General features: G+C 42.2%; 1 protein-coding gene across 1 annotated transcript in view; it reads right to left on the minus strand.

The window, feature by feature from the left end:
* Positions 1-23,237, minus strand: part of THSD4 (thrombospondin type 1 domain containing 4) — a 688,190-nt gene that overhangs the window by 119,512 nt on the left and 545,441 nt on the right. Inside the window, exon 8 of the mRNA XM_023552873.2 lies at positions 3,944-4,148. Coding sequence (XP_023408641.2) covers positions 3,944-4,148 — 205 coding nt within the window. The remainder of the gene's footprint in view (positions 1-3,943; positions 4,149-23,237) is intronic.

The raw sequence follows: 23,237 nt of genomic DNA on the forward strand, positions 1-23,237 counted from the left end.
TAGGACAAACCATTCTTGCCAGAGGAAAATATACTGGAAAAAAAAAAAAAACAAAGCTAATAAAAAGTGGCATTGTTTGCTGGTGCATTTGAACACAATCATACTTCAAATAATCCCCTGGAGAACATTTTCCACTCTTGAAGATGGGGTGTTTACGGAGGTGTGATGTCGTCATTGGATAAAGAAAAGGGGAAATGCACAAAGACTATTTTTTGCCATTAAAAGTAATATACAAACCACTCAGACCACTAGGCTTATTGCCACTTTGGTGGCTGCTGGGTTTGCCAGAGCAAATGCAACAGCTTTCTACTTTAACTGTATTTGTATCATAGTCTCATCTGCCATCCCTTCCTCCTCTGGCCAATAAAACCAAATGAGGTTAGTTTTGGCTACATTTGACTAGACAGAAAAGGAAGCCTGTAGAATCTGGAGTTTCTGGGTCTAGAGTTATCTTCCGGGGTAATCCTGATACCCGGATGTTTCAAAATTAATGATCCTTCAACTGCTGCAGCCATTGACTGCTGCAGCCATTGACTGCTGCATGGTCAACAGTGTACCAGAGGAACCTGGGTTCTAAGAACTGTCCAGGTAATCTCTCTCTAATATTATTTATTTTGTTGAGACTACACACAGCAAAACGTACACCAATTCCACAGTTTCTACATGTAAAATTCAGGGACATGGATTATATTCTTTTGAGTTGTGTGACCATTCTCACTTGCTTTTTCTGAGTTGTTTCTCCCCCATTAAGATAAACTCAAAGTTTCCTATCTAATCTTTTGAGTTGCTGTTGCCAGTTTGATCTCATTTAGATAATTCTTTTTTTTTTTTTTTTCAGATTACGGGATTTATTAAGGAAGTAACAGGCTACAGTTCAGGTTCAGGAATGCTCAGGATATAGTTCTTTCATCAGGACAGTCTCTTCTTAGCTGTGACCACAAGCATAACTCTTTGTGGCCCCTCAGCCTCTGCCCTGCTTGGGCAAGTGTTACAAAGCTCTGTTAGATCTGCTGATAAGTGCTCAGAGGCACCCCACTCCATCAGTAAGCCTTGGCCAGAAGGTGCTCAGCTCTAGCTCCTTGGGTGGACAAACCTAGCTCCATCAAGTGCCCAGAAGCACCCTACTCCGCCAGCAAGCCTCCTGCCTGAAGGCATTCAGCTTTCTCTCTCTGTGGTCTGGGAAGCCCACCATGCCATCTCCTGCTGGTCTCCTGCCAGTCTCTTGGTTCTGCTGCCTCTGCTGCTGCCTTTTCTCTGCCACTGCTTCTTGCTGTCTTGCTGTCTCTGGTGTTACAGCTCTCCCTGTCTCCTGGGTCTAGGAGGGTTTCAGTGCAGGGATCCCAGGTCCAAACGACGTGCTCCTCTCCTGGCTCTTCTTCCTTGGTGGTGGTGAGATCCTCTACTTCCTGCCTCTGGGATGGTACATTTAAAGCCTAGCAGAATGGCAAAACTGACCAATCTCCTTGGTGGGCCACAATTACATTATTTGCACAGTCCCACCAAGTCGTTGGGTGGGAGTTACAACACCATGGTGAGAAAGGCCACACATAGATGGGTTGGGGCAAGCATAGAGGGAATGCTAGCTTCATGGCTCAAGACAGCTATGACCCAGTCCAGACCCAACTGAGTCATAGCCCAGAGCTCTCTGATGGGTGGGAGTAACCACGGCTGATATAGACACAGAAGGATCAGGGTTAACCCTGGGTTCTCTGGGCTGCAGAACTGTTATGGACATAGGTGAGGAGTCAAGTCAGGAGCACCATTTAGATGATCCTTAAAAGTGCATAATGCTCAAGGCAGACATTTTTTCCTAGTTTAACTGAACTGTTGTTTGGTTTAAGAAGACTTTAGGGAATATTTTTGATTTCAGGTTCAAAGATGATTTCAGGACAATAGTTTCAGGAGTTCACCCTGCCTGCATGTCTCCAGAAAGTTTGGAGTCCATGAGAATTTAAAATTCTGCTCTGAATTTCCCCCCTTTTGATCAGGATTCTTTATAGACCATGTATTATCCTTAATAAACTACTCTCAGTGACTGAATTGTGTCCCCCCAAAAGATATGCAGAAGTCATGACCCCTGGTACTTGTGAACATGACCTTGTTTGGAAATAGGGTCTTTGAAGATGTTATCAGTTAAGAGAACATGAAGTCATACTGGAGTAGGGTGGGCCCTGATTCAATTCAAGTGGTGTTCTTATAAAAGAGGGGCAGAGACACAGAGAGGCAGATGGGGGAAGGATGGCCACAGGAAGATGCATTTACAAAGTAAAGAATGCCTTAGGCCACCAGAAGCTGGGCAAGACAAGAATGGTCTTCCCCAGCTGACCTGTTGATTTGGACCTCTAGCCTCTAGAACTGTAACACAATAAAGGTCTGTTCTTATAAGCTATGCTAAAAAAGTGTTATTTTGTATCAGAGGCCCTAGGAAGCTAATACAACCACCAAGCATGGAGCCAGACTGCCTGAGTTCAAATCTCACCTCTGTCTCTTTGTCATGGATTGAACTATGTTTCCTCAAAAATGTGTGTGTCAACTTGGTTAGGCCATGATTCCCAGTATTCTGTGGTTATCCCCCATTTTGTGATTGTAATTTTATGTTAAAGAGGATTAGGATGGGATTGTAACTCCACCCTTACCCAGGTCACATCCCTGATCCAAGTAAAGGGGGTTTCCCTGGGGTGTGGGCTGCACCACCATTTATCTCTTAAGATATAAATAAGAAAGGGAAGCAAGCAGAGAGTTGGGAACCTCGTACCACCAAGAAAGCAGCACCAGGAGCAGAATGCGTCCTTTGGAGCTGAGATTCCTGCGCTGAGATGCTCTCAGGCCAAGAGAAGATTGATGCATCACAAGGACTTTCTCCAGAGCCAACAGAGAAAGCCTTCCCCTGGAGCTGATGCTCTGAATTTGGACTCGTAGCCTACTGGAATGAGGGAGAATAAACTTCTCTTTGTTAAAGCCATCTACTTGTGGTATTTCTGTTACAGCAGCATGAGGTAACTAAGACACTATCATTTGCTGTGTGACTTTGGCAAGTTACATAGTCTCTTTGTGCCTGTTTCCCCATCTGTAACGCAGGGATGGAAATAGCTCCAAGCTCTTAGGGCTGTTGCTTGAGAGGGTTCAGCGATTTAATATATGTAAAAAAAAAAAAGAATACTGCCTTATAGCCTAAAAAGCCCTATGAAGTGGTTCAACTCTGACACATAGGGTTGCTATGAGTTGAAATTGACTTGATGGCATCTAACGACAACACATATGCACTAGAAATTGGTAAAAACTACTTTGTGTTACTGCTTTGCTTTGCACGGAATGCAAACAGCCTGGAAACCCAGAAGAAAGTGTCATAGAAATCTTCTTTTTCAGGAAAATGGGTTAAAAATGGGCTTTCAATATTTATGATATTGCTCATAATGATTGCAGAGTGGTTCTGCAGACTCTGAAGCTGTTCAGAAGACACACATACTATTTACTCAGAGGCCCACTGCCACAGACAGCTAAAGCAAAAAAGAGAAAAATGACTTTTGCTTTAGGCTTCTAAAGGATGAAGGGCCAGATTGGATCATCACTGCTCCTGGCCACCTTGAACCCCAACAGAACAAAGACTGGCAGATCTCCTGGCTTTGCAAATAGACTCTCCCATCTCAGAGACATAATTTAGCTTGCTGTCTATCTAATAACTATGCTTCTGTTTAAGAAGCAAAGACTGGGTTAAATGTGCAGATGATAAACACTTCCAAGAAGGAGTTTTTTGCTTTCTCCACTAGTGAAATTTCTCCACTAATTTCAAGGGGGAGGCCAGGTGGCACTTCTGGCATGTCCCAGAGGAATCTTTTACATGTCCAGGGACCTCTGGACAGTGCTGTGTCCATCTCACAACCCTGGAAGAATTAAATCAAATGGCAGTGACAGATGGTTTCCTCTGGAAAGAGACCAAACTTACCCAAATAGTTGTTGCTCTTGTACATCTCTGTGATGTTGATTTTTGTGGCTCCCTGAGGAATCTCAACCACTCGGTGGTAGCCCAGACTGGTGAGGGCGTGCTTAAACACGCCAGACACAACCTGACAACCGGTGTTATCGCCTCCACACACCCCGCACTTGTCCACGACTTTGTCGGAGCCCAGGTAGTCATCACAGCCAATACTCTGCAAAAAGGCAGAACACAAAAGACTCTTATAGCAAATATCAGAATCATCTAGGGAGGAAGGAGGGGAGAGAAGATGACTGAAGACCTCTTATAGATGAAGAATTTCATTTTTCCCTTCTCTCAAAAGATATTGATGAAGCACCTACTCTGGGCAAGGCACTTTTCTAGGTACTTGTGAAATGTACATCACAGAGGCAGGTTAAGCACCTCTGAAAGTAAACCAAACCAGTTGCCACTGAGTCAACTCTGATTCATGGCGACCCTGTGAGTGTCAGAGTAGAACTCAATGGTGGATTTTTTGGAAGTGGATCGCCTGGCCTTTCTTCCAAGGCAACTCTGAGTGAACCTGAACCTTTTGGTTAGCTGTCAAGTGCTTAACCTTTTGAACCACCCAGGGACTCCACCAATAGTAAACAAGACAAGTAAATAAACAGAGTGTTTTCGGTGGTAGTAAATGATCAGTAGAAAAATAATGCAGGGAACAAGAATAGGGAAGATGTGGGGGCTGAAAAATTTATTTACATAGGGTGGACAGTGAAGCTGTCCCCCAAATTCATATACCTGTTGCTCTCTGGGAGGAAGAGCCTGGAAAATGCTTGAGTTTTTATATAGAGATTCTCTTTGGAGCCATGACAAGCACTGCATCTAAAATTGGGGTTTTATCTCCAAGTCATCCATTTTAAATTACAGACAATACAAACATTTAACAAAGTACCCCTAAAATAGCCACCTGCAAAGGGAACGGGCTCATCCAGGATGGAAGATGGAAAGAAAATGGAAGGAATACACAAAGTCAGTATACCAAAAAGAATTGGTTGACGTTCAGCCATTTCAGGAGGTAGCATATGATCAAAACCAACGGTACCGAAGGAAGAGGTCCAAGTTGCACTGAAAGCTTTGGCAAAAAACAAGGCTCCAGGAACTGACAGAACACCAACAGAGATATTTAAAAAAGTGGATGCAACACTGGAAGCGCTCGATTGTCTATGCCAAGAAATACGGAAGACAGCTATCCGGCCAACCAACTGAAAGAGATCCATATTCGTACCCATTCTAAAGAAAGATGACCCAACAGAATGTGGAAGTAATTGAACAATATTATTAATATGACACATAAGTAAAATTTTGTTGAAGATCATGCAAAAGCAGCTGCAGCAATACTTCAACAGGGAACTGCCAGAAATTCAAGCCAGGTTCAGAAGAGGAGACAGAATGAGGGAAATCGCTGCTGATATCCAACGGATCTTGGCTGAGAGCAGAGAATACCAGAAAGATGTTTACCTGTGTTTTATTGATTATGCAAAGGCATTCAGCTCTGTGGATCACAACAAATTATGGATAATACTGCGAAGAACGGGCATTTCAGAATATTTAATTGTGCTGATGAGGAGGAACCTGTGCATTGACCAAGAGGCAGTTGTTTTCATAGAACAAGGGGATACTACATGGTTTAAAGTCAGGAAAGGTGTGCATCAGGGTTGTATCCTTTTACCATACTTATTCAATCTGTATGGTGAGCAAATAATCCGAGAAGTTGGACTATATGAAGATGAAGGCAGCATCAGGATTGGAGGAAGATTCATTAAAAACCTGCCATATATAGATGACACAACCTTCCTTGCTGAAAGTGAAGGGGACTTGAAGCACTTACTGATGAAGATCAAAGCCCACAGCCTGCAGTATGGATTACATCTTAACATAAAACAAAAATCCTCACAACTGGACCAATAAGCAACATCACGATAAACGGAGAAAATCCTGAAGTTGTCAAGTATTTCATTTTACTTGGATCCTCGATCAACGCCCATGGAAGCAGCAGTCAAGAAATCAAATAACATATTGTGTGGGGTAAATCTGCTGTAAAAGACCTCTTTAAAATGTTAAAAAGCAATGATGTCACCTTGAGGGCTAAGGTGCGCCTGACCGAAGCCATGGTATTTTCAATCACTTCATATGCATGTGAAAGCTGGAAAACGAATAATGAAGACCAAAGAAGAATTGTGTCAGCCTTTATGTTATGGTGTTGGCGAAGAATATTGAATATACCATGGGTGGCCAGGAGAATGAACAAATGTCTTGGAAGAAGTATAGCCAGAATGCTCATTAGAAGTGAGGATGGTGAGACTTCATCTTTTGTACTTTGGATGTGACATCAGGAGGGACCAATCCCTGGAGAAGGGCATCATGCTTGGTAAAATGAAGGGTCAGTGAAAAAGAGGAAAACCCTCAATGAGACGGATTGACACAGTGGCTGCAACAATGGGCTCAAACAAAGCAGTCATTGTGAGGATGGCGCAGGACTGGACGGTGTTTCCTTCTGCGGTACACAGGGTCCCTATGAGCCAGAATTGACTTGATGGCACCTAACAACCCCTAAATAGTATTTCCAGGCTCAGCTTCTTAGGAAATTAAATTCTTTGGAATATGAATCCCCACTGGTTGACTATGCATAACTAAAGAATTGACTGGTGGGACTTTTATGTAACTACCCCCAAAACACTTTCCCCCAGGCAGAAGAGTGAAGGGAAGCAAGAGACAGTCAACAAGCTGGATGATGAGCTTCAAGATAACGGGTGCTCTTTACATAGTGAGGAAACCCTGGTTAAGGGTTCGGCTGCTAACCAAAAGGTCAGCAGTTCAAATCCACCAGGTGCTCCTTGGAAACCCTGTGGGGCAGTTCTACTCCATCCTATAAGGTCACTATGAGTCAGAATCTACTCGACGGCAACGGGTTTGGTTTTTCTTAAAGTGAGTTGCATCAGTGTTAAAAGGGAACTCTGACTTTCTACGTTTTTCCCCCCACTCACCAAAAGAGAATCTTCCCATTACTCATTCCAAGGTCTTTTTTCTTTCCTTCCTCTCCTTCAGTCCTGTTTCTGTTGGGGTAATTCCATTTTGCATTAAAAAAAACGGAATGGAACGATCTTCATGGAATCCTTTTCTACTTCTGGAGCTATAGGGCTCATGATCATGTTTCCTGAACCCAAAATTGAGACTTATGGTCTGAGCAAAGAGTTCTGTCACATTTCCGGGGACAGATGAAATGAGTGGAGCATAGTTTAGACAATAAAACACTGGAATTATAGGGTTATTTCACCAGGTAATGGGGATATGGTAAGCATTCTTGATGTCAGAATGGCATTCTAAAACTTGAGACACATGCTTGCTGAATCACAAGTTTGTATTAGTTCTTGAATTTTAAGGGCAATTGCTAGATCACTTCTCAGGGCACAGTGGTCAGGAAAAGTCCACTTTTGATTTTGTGAAACAATCCTGTGTCTGTTCACGTGGGTCCTACAGGTGAAATCCTACAGGCCGAATCAAATCAAAAGGTGTTCTTTCTTCCCCCTCCAACCTCGCGTTTGATTGACGCCTTTCTGTAGGGACTCCACGTCTACATTATTGTTTCCATATTCCTCAGTGCACATTAGTCCATCAATAATAACTGGTCTCCCTTCACAAATAGCTTCTCTGTAAAACATTATTCCTGACACTAACAGGACATCATCTCAATATGTTCGTCCACATTCAATTTGCCTTTCAAATTGCCATGTTTGCAAGGTATTTTGCCTCCCTCAAATATTTCTTGCCCCTGCCTCATACACATTTTAGCAGAAAAACAAGGAAAATGTTTTCTGTGCTTGGTTTTCACCCCTCCTCCCAACTCCCGTGTTCTTCCTTCTTTGGAAACAAAAAATGCCACCATCAACAGAGGGATTGAAAAGTAGAATCCGTGTTTTTCTTGCCAAATCAAGATTGGAACCAACTTAAGGAGATGCCCTGATTGTTGCTGATGGGGAAGGCAGAGAGGAAAGATGGTCAGCACTTACCCCCTGCTCTGTCTAGCTACATCTTGCCCTCCTCCCCTTTCCCTACCTATGGTCCATTCCTGCTACCCTTGAACTCAAATTTATTTCAGACTGAGCTCATTCTCATGGGGACACCCCAGGTAAAGTGAACAATGTTGTTATGTGTTGATTTGTGTCCTCCAAAAAGACATGCTCAAGTCCTAACATATGGTACTTGTGAATGTAACCTTATTTGGAAATAGGGTCTTTGTAGGTGTAATTAATTAGTTGACATGAGGTCACACTGGAGTAGGGTGGGCCCTGATCCAATATGACTGGTGTCCCTATGAGAAAAGGAGAAGAGACACAGAGACAGAGACACACAGGGAAGAACGCCCTGTGATAAAAGAGGTAGAGATTGGAGTGCTGCGTCTACGAGCGAAATGATGTCAAGGACTGCAACCACCAGAAGTAGGAAGAAGGCATAGAACAGACTCTCCCTCAGAGCTCTCTAGAAGGAAACCACCAACTTTTTCTTTTTTTGTCATTGTTAGGTGTTACGGAGTCAATTTTGATTCCTAGTGACCTCATGTGACAGAGCAGAACTGCCCCATAGGGTTTTCTAGTCTGTAACCATCTTTTTTTAAAAACTTTTTTTATTTTACTTCAGATGAAGGTTTACAGGGCAAACTAGTTTCTCATTGAACAATTAATACATATATTGTTTTGTGACATTGGTTGCCAACCACACATGTCAACACTCTCTCCTTTTTGACCTTGAGTTCCCCATTACCAGCTTTCCTGTTTCTCCTGCCTTCTCATCCTTGCCCGTGGGCTGGTGTGCCCATTTAGTCTCGTTTTGTTTTATGGCCCTGTCTAATCTTTGGCTGAAGGGTGAACCTCAGGATTGACTTCCTTACTGAGCTGTAAGGGTGTCCGGGGGCCACACTCTCTGGGTTTCTCCAGTAAGTTTGGTCCTTTTTTTGTGTGTGTGTGAGTTAGAATTTTTTCTACATTTTTCTCCAGCTCTGTACAGGACCCTCTACTGTGATCCCTGTCAGAGCAGTCGGTGGTAGTAGCCAGGCACTGTATAGTTGTGCTGGACTCAGTCTGGTGGAGGCTGCAGTACTTGTGGTCTATTAGTCCTTTGGACTAATCTTACCCTTGTGTCTTTAGTTTTCTTCATTCTCCCTTGCTCCAGAAGAGGGGAACACCAACTTTGACACCTTGATTTTGCACTCCTAGGCTTCAGAATTGTGAGAGAATAAATCTCTGTTGTTTTAGGCAGTCCGGTTTGTGGTATTTTGTTATGGCAGCCTTAGGAAACTAATACCAAACCAAAACCAAACCAGTTGCCATCAAGTCGATTCCATGTGGGTCAAAGTAGAGCTGTGGTGCAGAGGGTCTTCAATAGCTGATTTTTCAGAAGTAGATTATCAGGCCTTTCTTCTGAGGAGCCTCTGGGTGACTTGAACCACCAACCTTTTGGTTAGCAGCCAATTGCTTAATCATTTGCACCACTCAGGGACTTGGGAAACTAATACAAATGCACAGAAAGGCATGGAGGTAGGAAAGAACACAGCATGTTCACAGAATGACATACTGAAGCCCGGGGTTGCTGGGAAGGCATGGAACGAGGCTGGACAGTTCAGCTGAATTTGTTAAGAGTCTTGTTTGCCAAGCTGAAGAATTTGAATTTTATCCTATGGTATCACCAGCCAGACCAATCCTCAGCTCCCAGCCCAGTTAGAATGGAATCATCACAAGGAAATTATACAACCCTGCCTCACTCCAGACAAGCACGGCCAGATGAAACGTCACTTTATCTTGTGAATCAGAGATTATTTAAACTCTCTGCACAGTTCGAGGGGCTCCCCACCAGATTTCCTGCACAGCATGGTCACTCTGAATGAATCTAGGCATGAGGAGGGAGAACTGGAGCAATTTTTCCTGATAGAAGTCCAAATATCCTGGAGGTTGGCTTCAGTGGAGCGTGTGGTCACATGAACAGTGCCAAAGACTAAAGGTGGCATCCTGCTTCCTCAGAGACTACCCCTGGACTATGAGCACCCAGGGCTCACTCCTCAAGTGTGAACCTTCCTTAGGGGGGAAAATGAGCTGAGAGGAGTAGCCCTCTAGTGGCTACCCAGGGTCTCCAAGAGACTGGGTTGCCATGGACTTGCCAATGCACCACATTCACTTCACAAAGGAAGGACAGTGCCAGAATGAGAACTGCAGGTGACACGCATTCAAGACCTTTGAGACTGTAGGCGCACTGCATATTTAACAACTGTCCCTTCTGCACAGGGTTGTTGCGAGGATCAGATGATACAATGAGGGGAGAACAGCCAACTTGGATTGGACGTTCAATGAGGACATGGCTGAGGCGATGCCCTTGGTCTAAGACCTGGAGCGCAGCATTCCTGGCAGTGGGAACAGCAAGTGCAAAGGCCCTGAGGCAGGAGTGAAAGGAGGCCACTGTGGCTGAGGCAGGGGTACCTAGTGACCAGCAGTAGGATGCAGGGCCCCCTGTAGGCCTTGGTATGGAGTTTCATCTAAAAGTATTAAGAGAGGACAGGTTGGTTTTAAGCTGAGGAATGGCTTTACTGTATCAGAGAAGGGAATTCGTTTGTTCAATGAATATTGATTGGGCCCAACTAAGCATCAGGCACTGAAGATACCATGGTAAGCAGAACAGACATGGTTCCTGGCTTCGTGCCACTTATAGCTTAGCAGGGGAACCAGGTGTTAATAAATAAATACGTAACAATAAACAGAATAAATAAATAATAAGTTGAAATTGAATAAATAAATTTAAAAACTGAGCACTACATTTGAAAAAGAAATAATAAATAGAAAAAATAATACAAAAATAAACAAATAACTACATTTCAATACAGGAAAGAGAGGTGGAGGGTGCTATGAACTTGACCTAGTCAGAGACGTCAGCAAAGCTTGTTGGAGGAAGTGATAATCAAGGGAGATGTGAATCAGGGGCATACCAAGTATAGCTGACACCTGTAGTGGCTCATTTTTTAAAACTCCTCTATAAGACAAAATTATGTTTATTAGTAATCCTGAAATGAAGCAAATATTGGCCAGAAAAGAAACAACAGCAGTAAAATTTTTCTCTTCTTCAATATATAATCCAGGTACTAAAGCAAAAACAAAAAAGAAAGTAAATATTATAGTTCAAAAAAGGAAAAAAATGATGGATCAATATTTCTAATTACATTAATGTAATTTTGAAAAAAAAAAAGTCACTTGGAAGAGAAAATACTTCTACCTCCATATCGATCTGCTACGGTAAAGAATAATAATGTTATAGTTTGTTTTTCAGCCTTAACTTCTGTAAATTTGTTAATCTATCTTCATTCATCACTGATCCCAGAATATTTTTTACTGATTTTATTAATTTTAAATTGGAAGTTTCTTTCGCATGAAGCAACACATACACAAAAAGGGAAAGTCTTAAATAAAGATGAGTTTAGCAGAAATTCAAAAAAATCCTATTTCACAGTGAACTCCAGAAATTGCAATACTACCCATGACTTTGGTTTCTTCAGTATTGATTCTAGTGGCTTTCAAATGTCTATGTTATTGAAAAATTTTAAACACAAATAAAAACTCCAAATAGTCATATAGAATGATAAAGTAATTGAAATTGTATTTCTTAACCTTTGTAAATGTTGTGCTATCACTGTTTATTTCAAATCTACTTTGAGTAGATTCCGACTCACAGCTATCCTATAGGACAGAATAGAACTGCCTTCTAGGGTTTCCAAGGAGCAGCTGGTGGATTCAAACTGCAGACCTTTTGGTTACCAGATGAGCTCTTAACCAGTATGCTACCAGGGCTCCACTCTTTACGTAGTATGTGGTATGTAATACCACATGAGTTGGAGACTTGAAGTATATTGACGCAAGTTCTAATGATTCCAAAGGCATTGTGATCTTATTCACAAAACAAATGTGTGAAGCTGAAAACCTATGTATTGATGTTGACTATATAACTGGGAATTCTCCAAATTAACTTCCATGTAAAATATGATGTTTATTAAAGGATAAAGTAATAAGTAATGTCCTAATTTGATGCTCAGAGTCCCTGGGTGGTGGAAATGGTTAAGCACTCAGCTACTAACCAAAAGGTTGGTTGTTTGAATCTACCCAGAGGTCTCTTGGAAGTAAGCCCTGGTGTTGTACTTCTGAAAGGCCTCAGTTATTAAAAACCCTACGTAGTCCAGTTCTACTCTGGGACACACGGGGTCTCCGTGAGTCAGAACTGACAGCAGCTGGTTTGGTAAATTCGAAGCTTACATATATATTAGGAAAACTCATCAGTAACGCAGCATTGTTGAAAACGTGTTGTTAGGTGCCATCCAGTCAGTTCTGACTCAAAGCGAACTTATGTACGACAGAACGAAACTCTGCCCGGTCCTGCGCCATCCTCACAATCATTGCTGTGTTTGAGCTCATTGCTGCAGCCACCGTGTCAAACCATCCCATCGAAGGTTTTCCTCTTTTTTGCTGACCCTCTACTTTACCAAGTATGATGTCCTTCTCCAGGGACTGGGACCTCCTGATAACATGTCCAAAGTACACGAGACAGTCTCACTATTCTCACTTACTTCTGGCTGTACTTCTTCCAAGACAGGTTTCTTCATTCTTCTGGCAGTCCACGGTACATTCAATATTCTTTGCCAACACCATAATGCAAAGGCTTCGATTCTTCTTCTGTCTTCCTTATTCGTTGTCCAGCTTTTGCACACATATGAGGTGACTGAAAATACCGTGGCTTGGACTTAGTCCTCAGGGTAACATCTTTGCTTTTTAACATTTCAAAGAGGTCTTTTGTAGCAGATTTGCTCAATGCAGTACGTCATTTGATTTCTTGATTGCTGCTTCAGTGGGCCTTGATGTGGATCCAAGTAAAATGAAAATCTTGAGAACATCAATCTTTTCTCCATTTGTCATGATGTTGCTTCCTGATCCAGTTGTGAGAATTTTTGTTCTCTTTATGTTGAGGTATAGTCCATACTGAAGGCTGTAGTCTTTTATCCTCATCAGTAAGTGCTTCAAGTCCTCTTCACTTTCAGCAAGCAAGGTAATGTCATCTGCATATTGAATGTTGTTAATGAGATTTCCTCCAATCCTGATACTGTGTTCTTCTTCTTGTAGGCCAGCTTCTCAGATTATTTGCTCAGCATACAGATTAAATAAGTACGGTGAAAGGATACAACACCTTTCCTGACTTTAAACCACGCAGTATCCCCTTGTTCCATTCGAACAACTGCCTCTTGGTCTATGTATAGGTTCTGTGTGAGCACAATTAAGTGTTCTGGAATTCCCATTCTTCGCAATGTTATCCATAATTTGTTATGATCTACACAGTCAAATGCCTCTGCACAGCCAGTGAAACACAACTAAACATCTTTCTGCAATATGCTGATGATACGATCTTGCTTGCTGAAACTGAAGAGGACTTGAAGCACTTACTGATAAAGATCAAAGTATGGATTGTACCTCAACATAAAGAAAACAAAAATCCTCACAACTAGACCAATAAGCAACATTATGATAAACGGAGAAAAGACCGAAGTTGTTGAGGATTTTATTTTACTTGCATCCACAATCAACGCCCACAGAATCAGCAGTCAAGAAATCAAATGACGTATTGCACTGGGCAAATATTCTGCAAACCAAACCAAAAAACCAAACCCACCGCCGTCGAGTCGATTCCGACTCATAAAAAAAAATAGCAACCCTATAAAAGACCACTTTAAAATGTGTTAAAAAGCAACCAAGTCTCTTTGAGGACTAAGGTGCACCTAATCCAAGCCATGGTATTTTCAATTGCCTCATACACATGTGAAAGCTGGATAATGAATAAGGAAAACTGAAGAATTGATGCCTTTGAATTACGGTGTTGGCAAAGAATATTGAACATACTATGGACTTCCAGAAGAGCGACCGAGTCTGTTTTGGAAGAAGTACAGCCAGAGTGCCCCTTGGAAGCAAGGATGGCAAGACTTTGTCTCATGTACTTTGGACATACTATCAGGAGGGACCAGTCCCTGGAGAAGGACATCATACTTGGTAAAGTAGATGGTCAGCAAAAAAGAGGAACACCCTTAACTAGACGGATGGACACCGTCTCTCCAACAATGGGCTCAAGCATAACAACGATTGTGAGGAGGGCATAGGACTAGGCAGTGTTTCGTACTGTTGTACATGGGGTTGCTATGAGCTGGAACAGACTGGACAGCACCTAACAACAAACATCTTTTTGGTATTCTCTGCTTTCAGCCAAGATCCATCTGACATCAGCAATGATACCCTTTGTTCCACAACTTCTTCTGAAGCAGCCAACCACTAATGCCAAAATGAAGAAACTGAAGATATTTACCAACTTCTGCAGTCTGTAATTGATCAAACATGCAATCAAGATGCATTTGCACTGATTATTACTGGTGATTGGAATTGAAAATTGGAAGCAAAGAAGAAAGATCAATAGTTGGAAAATAAGGCCTTGGTGCTAGAAACAATGCCAGACATCGCATGACAGAGTTTTGCAAGACTAACAACCTATTCATTGGAAATACATTTTTTTAACAACATAAATGGTGACTGTACACATGGACCTCATCAGATGGAACACACAGGAATCAAATCGACTATATCTGTGGAGTGAGACAATGGAGACGCTCAATATCATTAGTCAGAACAAGGCCAGGGGCTGACACTGGAACAGACCAGTAATTGCTGACATGCAAGTTCAAGTTGAAGGTGAAGAAAATTAAAACAAGTGCACAAGGGCCAAAGTATATCCCATCTGAATTTAGAGACCATATCAAGAATAGATTTGACACACTGAACACTAATGACAGAAGACCAGACCAGTTGTGGGATGATAACAAGGACATCATACAGGAAGAAAGCAAAAGGTTATTAAAAAGGTCAGAAAAGAAAGAAAAGATGAAAATGGAAGTTAGCAGATACTCTGAAACTTGAATGTAGAGTACCTAAAGTGAACAAAAGAAATGATGAAGTAAAAGTACAGAACAGAAGATTCCAAAAGGTAGCTTGAGAAGACAAAGTGAAGTATTATAATGAAATGTGCAAAGACCTGGAATTAGAAAACCAAAAGGGAAGAACACGCTGAACATTTTTCACGCTGAAAGAACGAAAGAAAAAAAATTCAAGCCTTGAGTTGTAATACTGAAGGACTCTATGGGCGAAATATTGAAAGACCCAGGAAGCATCAAAAGAAGATACACAGAGTCACTGTACGAAAAAGAACTGGTCAACGTTCACCCATTTCAGGAGGTAGCATATGATCAAGAGCTGATGGTACTGAAGGAAGAAGTCCAAGCTGCACAGAAGGCATTGGCAAAAAACAAGCCTCCAGGAATTGATGGAATATTAACTGAAATTTTTCAACAAATGGATGAAGCCAAATTCACGTATGCCAAGAAATTTGGAAGACAGCTACCTGGCCAACCAACTGGAAGAGATCTATATTTGTGCCCATTCCAAAGAAAGGATATCCAACAGAATGTGGAAATTACCAGAAGTTGAGAACTTAGACTGAGAAAATGTTTTTCAAGGAGGAGTCTGTTTTATCACTGCTGTTGTATAGAACTGCTCACAATTGACAGTGTTAAAAAAAAAAAGACTGACTTTTACTCGATTTAGTATTGTTTGAAAATTCTCCACAGACAGTATAGTCCCTATTGCATGCACCTATGGCTGACTTCTCCCAAACGTTCCCCCCCTCCCCCACACTACCCTGATCCAAAGGTTAAACAGAGATTAATTAAAGGAAGGGCAAGAGAGAGTGTTCGAGACAAAACTCTTGTGACGGAAAGAAATGATCTGTGTCTTGGTTGTGGCTATTAAATCCCAAGGAAGAGAAGAGACATACTTCTATTTCATTGGAGAGGTTTCCTTCTTTGATTAAATAATTCATCCTTATGTCGTGAAGAAAGCAGTTCAGCTATTAGCAGGAGAATTACTCTTGCCCCACCAAGGGCTTACCATAAGATCTAAAAGGAAGGGAGCAAGTACTCAGCATATACAGACAATCCCAGGGAATTACAATCATTGGTTTATGGGTGAGTGTCTCCCAGTAGCATGGCTTAAGCCATCTTCACATCCTAGTTCAAAGCCTTTGGACCACACGCAGTAGGATTCCTTAGGGAGAATAATAAAATACAGATTTCTGGGCCCCACTTTAAATTAAGACTCTCTGCGGGTGGCACCAGGGATTCTTAACATGCTCCTCTTGGTGATTCTGTTGTACCCTGTAGTTTGAGAACCATTGGTTTAATACATGGTAGTTAAAGGGTTCTTCTCAGGTCCTTTTATTAAAAGAAAAATCAGAATTGGACACTGAGTGACTACACTGGGGGCTGTTTGTATAACCCCAAGCTGAATCAGACACTGACTCTGCCTAACAGATGTGATTAGACATACATACAAATAATTATAAGATATTAGACAATGAGGAGTCCCTGCATTCTCTATGTCATGTTGGGACAAGATAAAATCTCTTTTAGAAAATTGATAATTAACAATGGACATAAAGTCTGGAGGCTGTTGCAGAATCCCAGCTTGAACTAGGGGAGTGGTGACTGAGTGAAGAGGATTTGAGAGATGTTTAGGAAGCAAAATGTGCCTGATTGGTTGGGAAAGGGAGAAGGGTGTTTGAATCCTCCACTTCTTCTTCACCATCATCATATCCAACATTTATAGAGCTCTCTGAACATATTTTTCTCATTTAATCTTAAAAGGTACCTGTGAGATGACTGGAAACGAGGAAACTAAGGCTTAGGAGAAAGGTTAGAGAACTAGTAAGAGGCAGAGCTCAAATTTGAACTAGGGTCTGACTCACAACTCATGCTTTTAATCATTATACAAAAACCGCCTCCCCAAATGATCAGAGGTCATGCTAAGGGTTCTACCTTTGTTGAAGGACTAAATGATGGCAGTGACCTAGGTACAAAAGAACAAACTCAAAACAGTGGTATCATAGAGAGCTGGTGACTGTGGCATTTTCCTCTAATATCATGAAGGATCAACCATATTACATATCTTTACCATAACGGCTGTTTTAATACCACACTTTACACATAGTAAATTAATAAATATTTGAGCTCATCTCCATATTATCTTTCATTATAACTTTTTAATTTGAAATAGTTTGACTCATAAGAAGTTGCAAAAATATTAGAGAGCTTCTACGTACCCTTCACCCAGCTTCCCCCAATGATAATATCTTATATAACCATATACCAAAACAAACAGAAAAAACCCACACAGTTGCCATATAGTTGATCACGATTCATGGCGACCCCATGCGTGTCAGGGTAGAACTGTGCTCCATAGTGTTTTCGATGGCTGATTTTTTGGAAGTAGGCCTTTCTTCCGATACATAACCATAGTACATTGTTAAAAACCAGGAAACCAACTTCAGTAGAATTCTTTTAACTCAAAGATGGACCTTATTCAGATTTAACCAGTTTTTATATGCTCTCTTTTCCTGAGGGAGGGGTGCATATTTCTATCAAATTTTATCACGTGTAGATGTGTATTAGTAATGCTATTTCAAAAGTGCTGGTGGCATAGTGGTTAAGAGCTCGGCTTCTAACCAAAAGGTTGGCAGTTCAAATCTATCAGCCGTTCCTCGGATACCCTATGGGGCAGTTCTACCCTGTTCTATAGGGTCAAAATGTGTTGGAACTGACTCGACGTCACCTCACAACAAAAACATTTCAAAAATAGCTGATATTCTCCTCTAAAACATGCCTGTGCAACTGATAAGTGGAGCTGATGTCATTTAGCAGGAGAAGCAGTTTGGCATGATGGAAAGAATGTTGGACTGGGGATAGGGAAGACTGGCATCTAGTCCTGGCTGGGGCCTTGATTTGCTGTGAGATGCTGGATGGGTCACTGCTCTCTGAAGTTGGCTCTGAAAACATTCCCACCACCATCCAGACCTTACAGGGAACAGTGTCCAGGAATGAACCTGGACTGAATTTCAGTTTGCATATCAGGATGCTGGTCAATTACATCTCTGATGTGGATACTTAACAGTGCTGGCCTGTGTCCCCACGCCCTTTCAGAAGTTCCACCACAGTGTCATCAAGGGAGTGATGACATTTATGGTCAGCATTGGAGTCTACCAGACATGGGTTCTCGTGCTGGCTCTACCACTTATATGAGCTTAGTATCTTCAGCATGTTAATGAACTGTTCTGGCCTCAGTTTCTTTATCTGTGAATGGGGATAGTAACGGCATGTCTACCTCATAGGCCTGTTGTGAGGATCAGGTGAGGTAAGCATGGAAGACACTTAGCAGAATGCTGCAACATGATAACTTCTGAGGAAATGCTGGTTTTTATTACCACTGTCTTCACACATCTGGTTTCTCAACTACTAGCTGAAAGGTTGGCAGCTGGAACTCACCCAAAGGTGCTTTGGAAGACGGGCCTGATAATCTGCTTCCAAAAGATAGCAGCCTTGAAAACCCTATGGAGCAGTTCTACTTTGTAATATACGGGGTCGCCATGAGTCGAAACTGACAACAACTAACAACAAAACAACAACACTTGTTTTCATCAGGAATCAATCCACTTTCAAGTAAATCCTATCATCATGTGAAGAGCCCTGGTGGTGCAGTGGTTAAGTGCTCAGCTGCTAACCAAAAGGTCTGCAGTTCTAAACCCATCAGCCGCTCCTCAGGAGAAAGATGTGGTAGTCTGCTTCCATAAAGATCACAGCCTTGGAAACCCTATGGGGCAGTTCTACCCTGTCTTATAGGGTCGCTACGAGTCAGAATGCACTCAATGACAATGGGGTCATCATGTAACTACCGAGGTCCTCTCCTCTTTTTACAACACTTTCTATTCCCTCTGAGTCAGAAATACTCTCTTCTTCATTTGGATGAATTCAGAAAAGTCTGTAGAGCTGAGAAAAGGCCGAGGCACACCACAAAGGCAAGACACCTTCTGTGGCTTCTTCACGCTTACTGTTACTGAATGGTCACAGCGTCCTTTGAAGAGAGACAGGAAGAACATCTGCTCCCTGATCTTTAGTACTGGTTTTTGCTCACTGTCATGGATTGAATCGTGTCCCCCGCAAATATGTGTCAACTTGGTTAGGCCACGATTCCCAGTACACTGTGATTGTCCTCCATTTTGTGATTGTAATTTTATGTTAAAGAGGATTAGGGTGGCATTGTATGTAATACCACCCTCACTCAGGTCACCTCCCTGATCCAGTGTAAACGGAGTTTCCATGTGGTGAGGCCTGCATCATCTTTTATCTCTCAAGAGATTAAAGGGGAGCAAGCAGAGAGTTGGGGACCTCATACCACCAAGAACGCAGCACAGCACGTCCTTTGGATACGGGGTCCCTGAGCCTGAAAAGCTCCTTGACTGGGGAAGATTCAGGACAAGGACCTTCCTCCAGAGCTGACACAGACAGAAAGCCTTTCCCTGGAGCCGATGCCCTGAATTTGGACTTGTAACCTACTAGACTGTGAGAGAATAAATTTCTCTTTGTTAAAGCCATCCACTTGTGTTGTTTCTGTTGTGGCAGCACTAGATGACTAAGACTGTCACATGTATTGCAGTTCAAAAGAGGTATGTCTCACTGTTACAAAGGTGAGTGAACAGCAACCATAGCCTTAGTATGTGTCCACTGATTTCTGCAACATGTTGTAGGAAAATTTTACACGTTGCAAGCCATCACAGGAGAAATTGTTCAAGAATTACCCCAATTGTGTGCCAAAAATAAACCTAAATAAAATTTCCCGAAGGGAAATGAGCTATTTGAATGACATAGTTGGTGGTGAATTTCACAGGGAGGAGGCCTCTGTCCATCATGGTGGGGTGGGCTGGTGCCAGGCGGTCAGATAGTAGAGGTTCTGATCCCCTAATGGGAAGCAGATGTTTCTGTGCAAGTAACAAACACATGAGATAGGGCAGCCTTAGCTGGTTGGCACGGTGATACCAGCAGGTATAACTGGGTGCCTTTACAATTATGCTGTCACAGGGGTGTGGGAGAACGTTATTATCAAAATGATTAGTAACTAACACCAATTTACTTATATCTAAAAACCAAAAAACCCAAACCTGTTGCTGTCGAGTCGATGCCGACCCATAGCAACCCTACAGTGAGCTAATTTGTGGACATACCTACGGATGCCAAAGCTTTTATTCCCAACATTCTGTTGAAAGAAATCCTTTGCATATGGATAAATATCTCCCTTGTATTGTTATTAGGAATATAGATCAATACCACCTTCCTGGAAAGCCATTTAGCAATAGATACTGTTTGACCCAGTAATTCTCGTGGGAATTTATCCTAAGGAATCATAAGGAACGTGGTCAACAATTTCTATATGAAGGAGATTGTCACAGTATTATTATTAATAATAAAAAATTGGAAAGGTCCTAAATGTCCACCATAGGGAAACGGTTAAACAATATATGGAAATACCTCGGAAATGCTGGCTGGATCTTTTTCCAGTTGTTATTCTCTTTAAAGTCTTCTAGCACTTGGGCCTGCTATACTGACCCTCAATATAGTTCAGTTCAGTAAATGTTTCCTAAGCCAATCCTTACTATGTGCCAACATACTGTCATTCAGGGGAGACACGAAGATAAAGCAAAGATGGTTCCTACTTAGGAACTAAACTAGCGGTCAGGAAACTACAGGCCCCTGGCCCATCACTTGTTTTTGTAAATAAAGTTTACAAAATGAATGGAACACAGACTTGCCCATTTGTTTACTTATTACAAAGGGCTTGTTTTCATGTTATAACGGCATGGCTGAAGAGTCACAGCAGAGATAATATGGCTTCCAAAGCCTAAAATATTTATAATCTGGCCCTTTACAGAAAAAAAAAAAAAAAAATTGCCAAACCCTGGTCTACATTGAAAAGCGGATACAATCCAATGATTTCAATATGGCACGGGAATGCTGAGAAGGAGGTGTACACAGAACCCCGTGCAGCCAAAGCTGAAGGCCGTTGTTCAGGTAGATGCTTCCAAATTTATTTCCGATTGCTCTCATCCTCTACCTCCTATCACAAATGCCCATTTGGTTTGTCCCCACATTCCTCAACTATAAAAGAGAGGGCAAAGAGTTACCATCTTCCAGCAGAGTAGTCTTCAACTTTTTTTTTAAGCAGAAAAACGTACTTTTCAAACAAAACCTCATGTACAACCCCAATATGTAAAACAGAGAAAAGCAGGGCTGCTCTGGTTGAAGAGGACATGCCAGGGTTTAGGAGCTCAGCTTCTTGCCTTCCTGCCAGCTCTTCCTCGTGGCTCTAGGCCAGGCCTTCTCAGACTCAGCACCATCGACATTTTGAGCTGATGGCTTTTTGGTGTGGGGGTTGTCCTATGCACTATAGGATGTTTAGCAGCATCTTGGCCTTGCAGGCCTTATTATCTCTGTTGTGACTGTTCAACCATGCCAGTATAACATGATGGCCATTAGATGCCAGTGGCACTCTCTTTGTGGTGGGGGCTGTCCTAAGCATTGTACGATGTTTATCAGCCTCCCTGGCCTCTGCCCGCTAAATGCCAGCGGCATTCACTCAGTTACAACCAAAAATATGTCCAAAGACTGCCAAATGTCTCCTGTGGGAGCAAAAACGCCCCTAGTTGTGAAACAACTGCTCTAGTTTATTCTACCACTCATGGGTACCTGGGAGTACATGACAAATTCCCCAGAAAGCTTTAAAATAATGGCCAATTATTCCACCAAAGTACAAAAAATGAAAATGGTATCAAAATTTAAAAACAAAACCCCTCCAAAAAACAAAAAAACATAGTGATTGTTGTTCCACAGAAGTGAAAAAACAATAGAAGCTAATGAGGAAAGAATACTTAATTTTTCAGGTCTTAAAAGTAGTTCTTCAGTGCCATCAAACTAACTAGTAACCTTCTAGAGTTCTTTGAGCTTGCCTTGCAGCTTAGCATGAGCAGGACTTTGTCCTGGAAAACATACATTGTCTGGCACACAGTAGTTGCATAATGCTTGCTGAATGAAACAGCAGCTGGTTGAGAAATGAGGGGATCAGAGACATAGGCCCAATTTACTCTTTGAACTGGAAAATCTCTGAGGTCCTTTCTGGTGCTAAATTGTTACTGAAAAAAAAAAGAAAGGCTTTGCTTGTGAAGAATCCTGACATGTCTAAAGTTGGGAATTTGTTTTACACAGACTAAATTAAATTGGAAACAGGAATCAATGGGAAACGAATTGACAATGTCATTCATCTGGAGGAAGAAACAGTCTATGGGATAAAAGGTATTCTGGCTCCCGTCATGAACGTGATTGTGGAACTAGTGATCTGGTTTTAACCGAGCTTACAGCACTTCATTCCATCCCGTGAGAGAAGAGCACCTTACCAAGTGACTCAACTGGAGGAAAATGTTGATGCTCCTGTGGGATAAAACTGGGCAAGACTCAACTGCAGCAATGCTTACAAGCCTGAAGAAAGGAGGCCTGGGAGGGGAACATTTCATACACTGTAAAAGAGTACCCACCCCCATGCTCACTAGGGCCATCTTTCCCTGGAGGATGGTGTGTGTGTGTGTGTGTGTGTCCCAAACTGTAAAACTCTAACGCTTTACTTTCATGATCTTCCTCCCTAACAGACCGTGGAATGGGGGTGTAGGGGAAGAGGTGGAATAAATTATGAACACTGCTCTATTGCATAGCGTAGTAGAAGCCTCTGGATCCCAAAGCTGCCTTTAAAACGTAAGGTTCTATGGTGGATTTTGTTTAAAGAGACCAAAAAATTTCTGGCCACAGTGTATTGCAACTCTATAGGGACCCAGGAGGGGCCAGCATGAGGAAAAACCCACGTGGAATGGGTTTGTCAGAAGCTGTGGCCTTGGGCTGCCAAGGCATTAGGACTAGGAAGTTTTCTGCAGAAAGGAGCATAGAGACCCTATCTACACTGTATAGGGCAGAGTTCTGGAAGCCAGCATAAAGGCAATAGTGAGTTGGGCTGATGAGCCTGCTCCAGGATAGAGGTTACTTGCACATTGGCCTGGTTTACATGGCCTCCTGCAGCAGGTAGGTTGAATTCACAGGTGTGGGCCACAACCGGAGGCCCTTAGAGGACTGCGTGTGAATCCTGTGGCCAGCAGGCAATGATGGCGACTGGTGCCTATGGTCCTTGCCACTTTCTTGACACACAGTCTATCTCCATACATTCCTGTTAACATTTTCTCCGTAAGATGGTACCTGTTGCAGTTAGTTGCCTTTGAGTCGGCACCT

The sequence above is a fragment of the Loxodonta africana genome, chromosome 13 (assembly GCF_030014295.1).
Source record: "Loxodonta africana isolate mLoxAfr1 chromosome 13, mLoxAfr1.hap2, whole genome shotgun sequence".
NCBI classification, from domain to species: domain Eukaryota; kingdom Metazoa; phylum Chordata; class Mammalia; order Proboscidea; family Elephantidae; genus Loxodonta; species Loxodonta africana.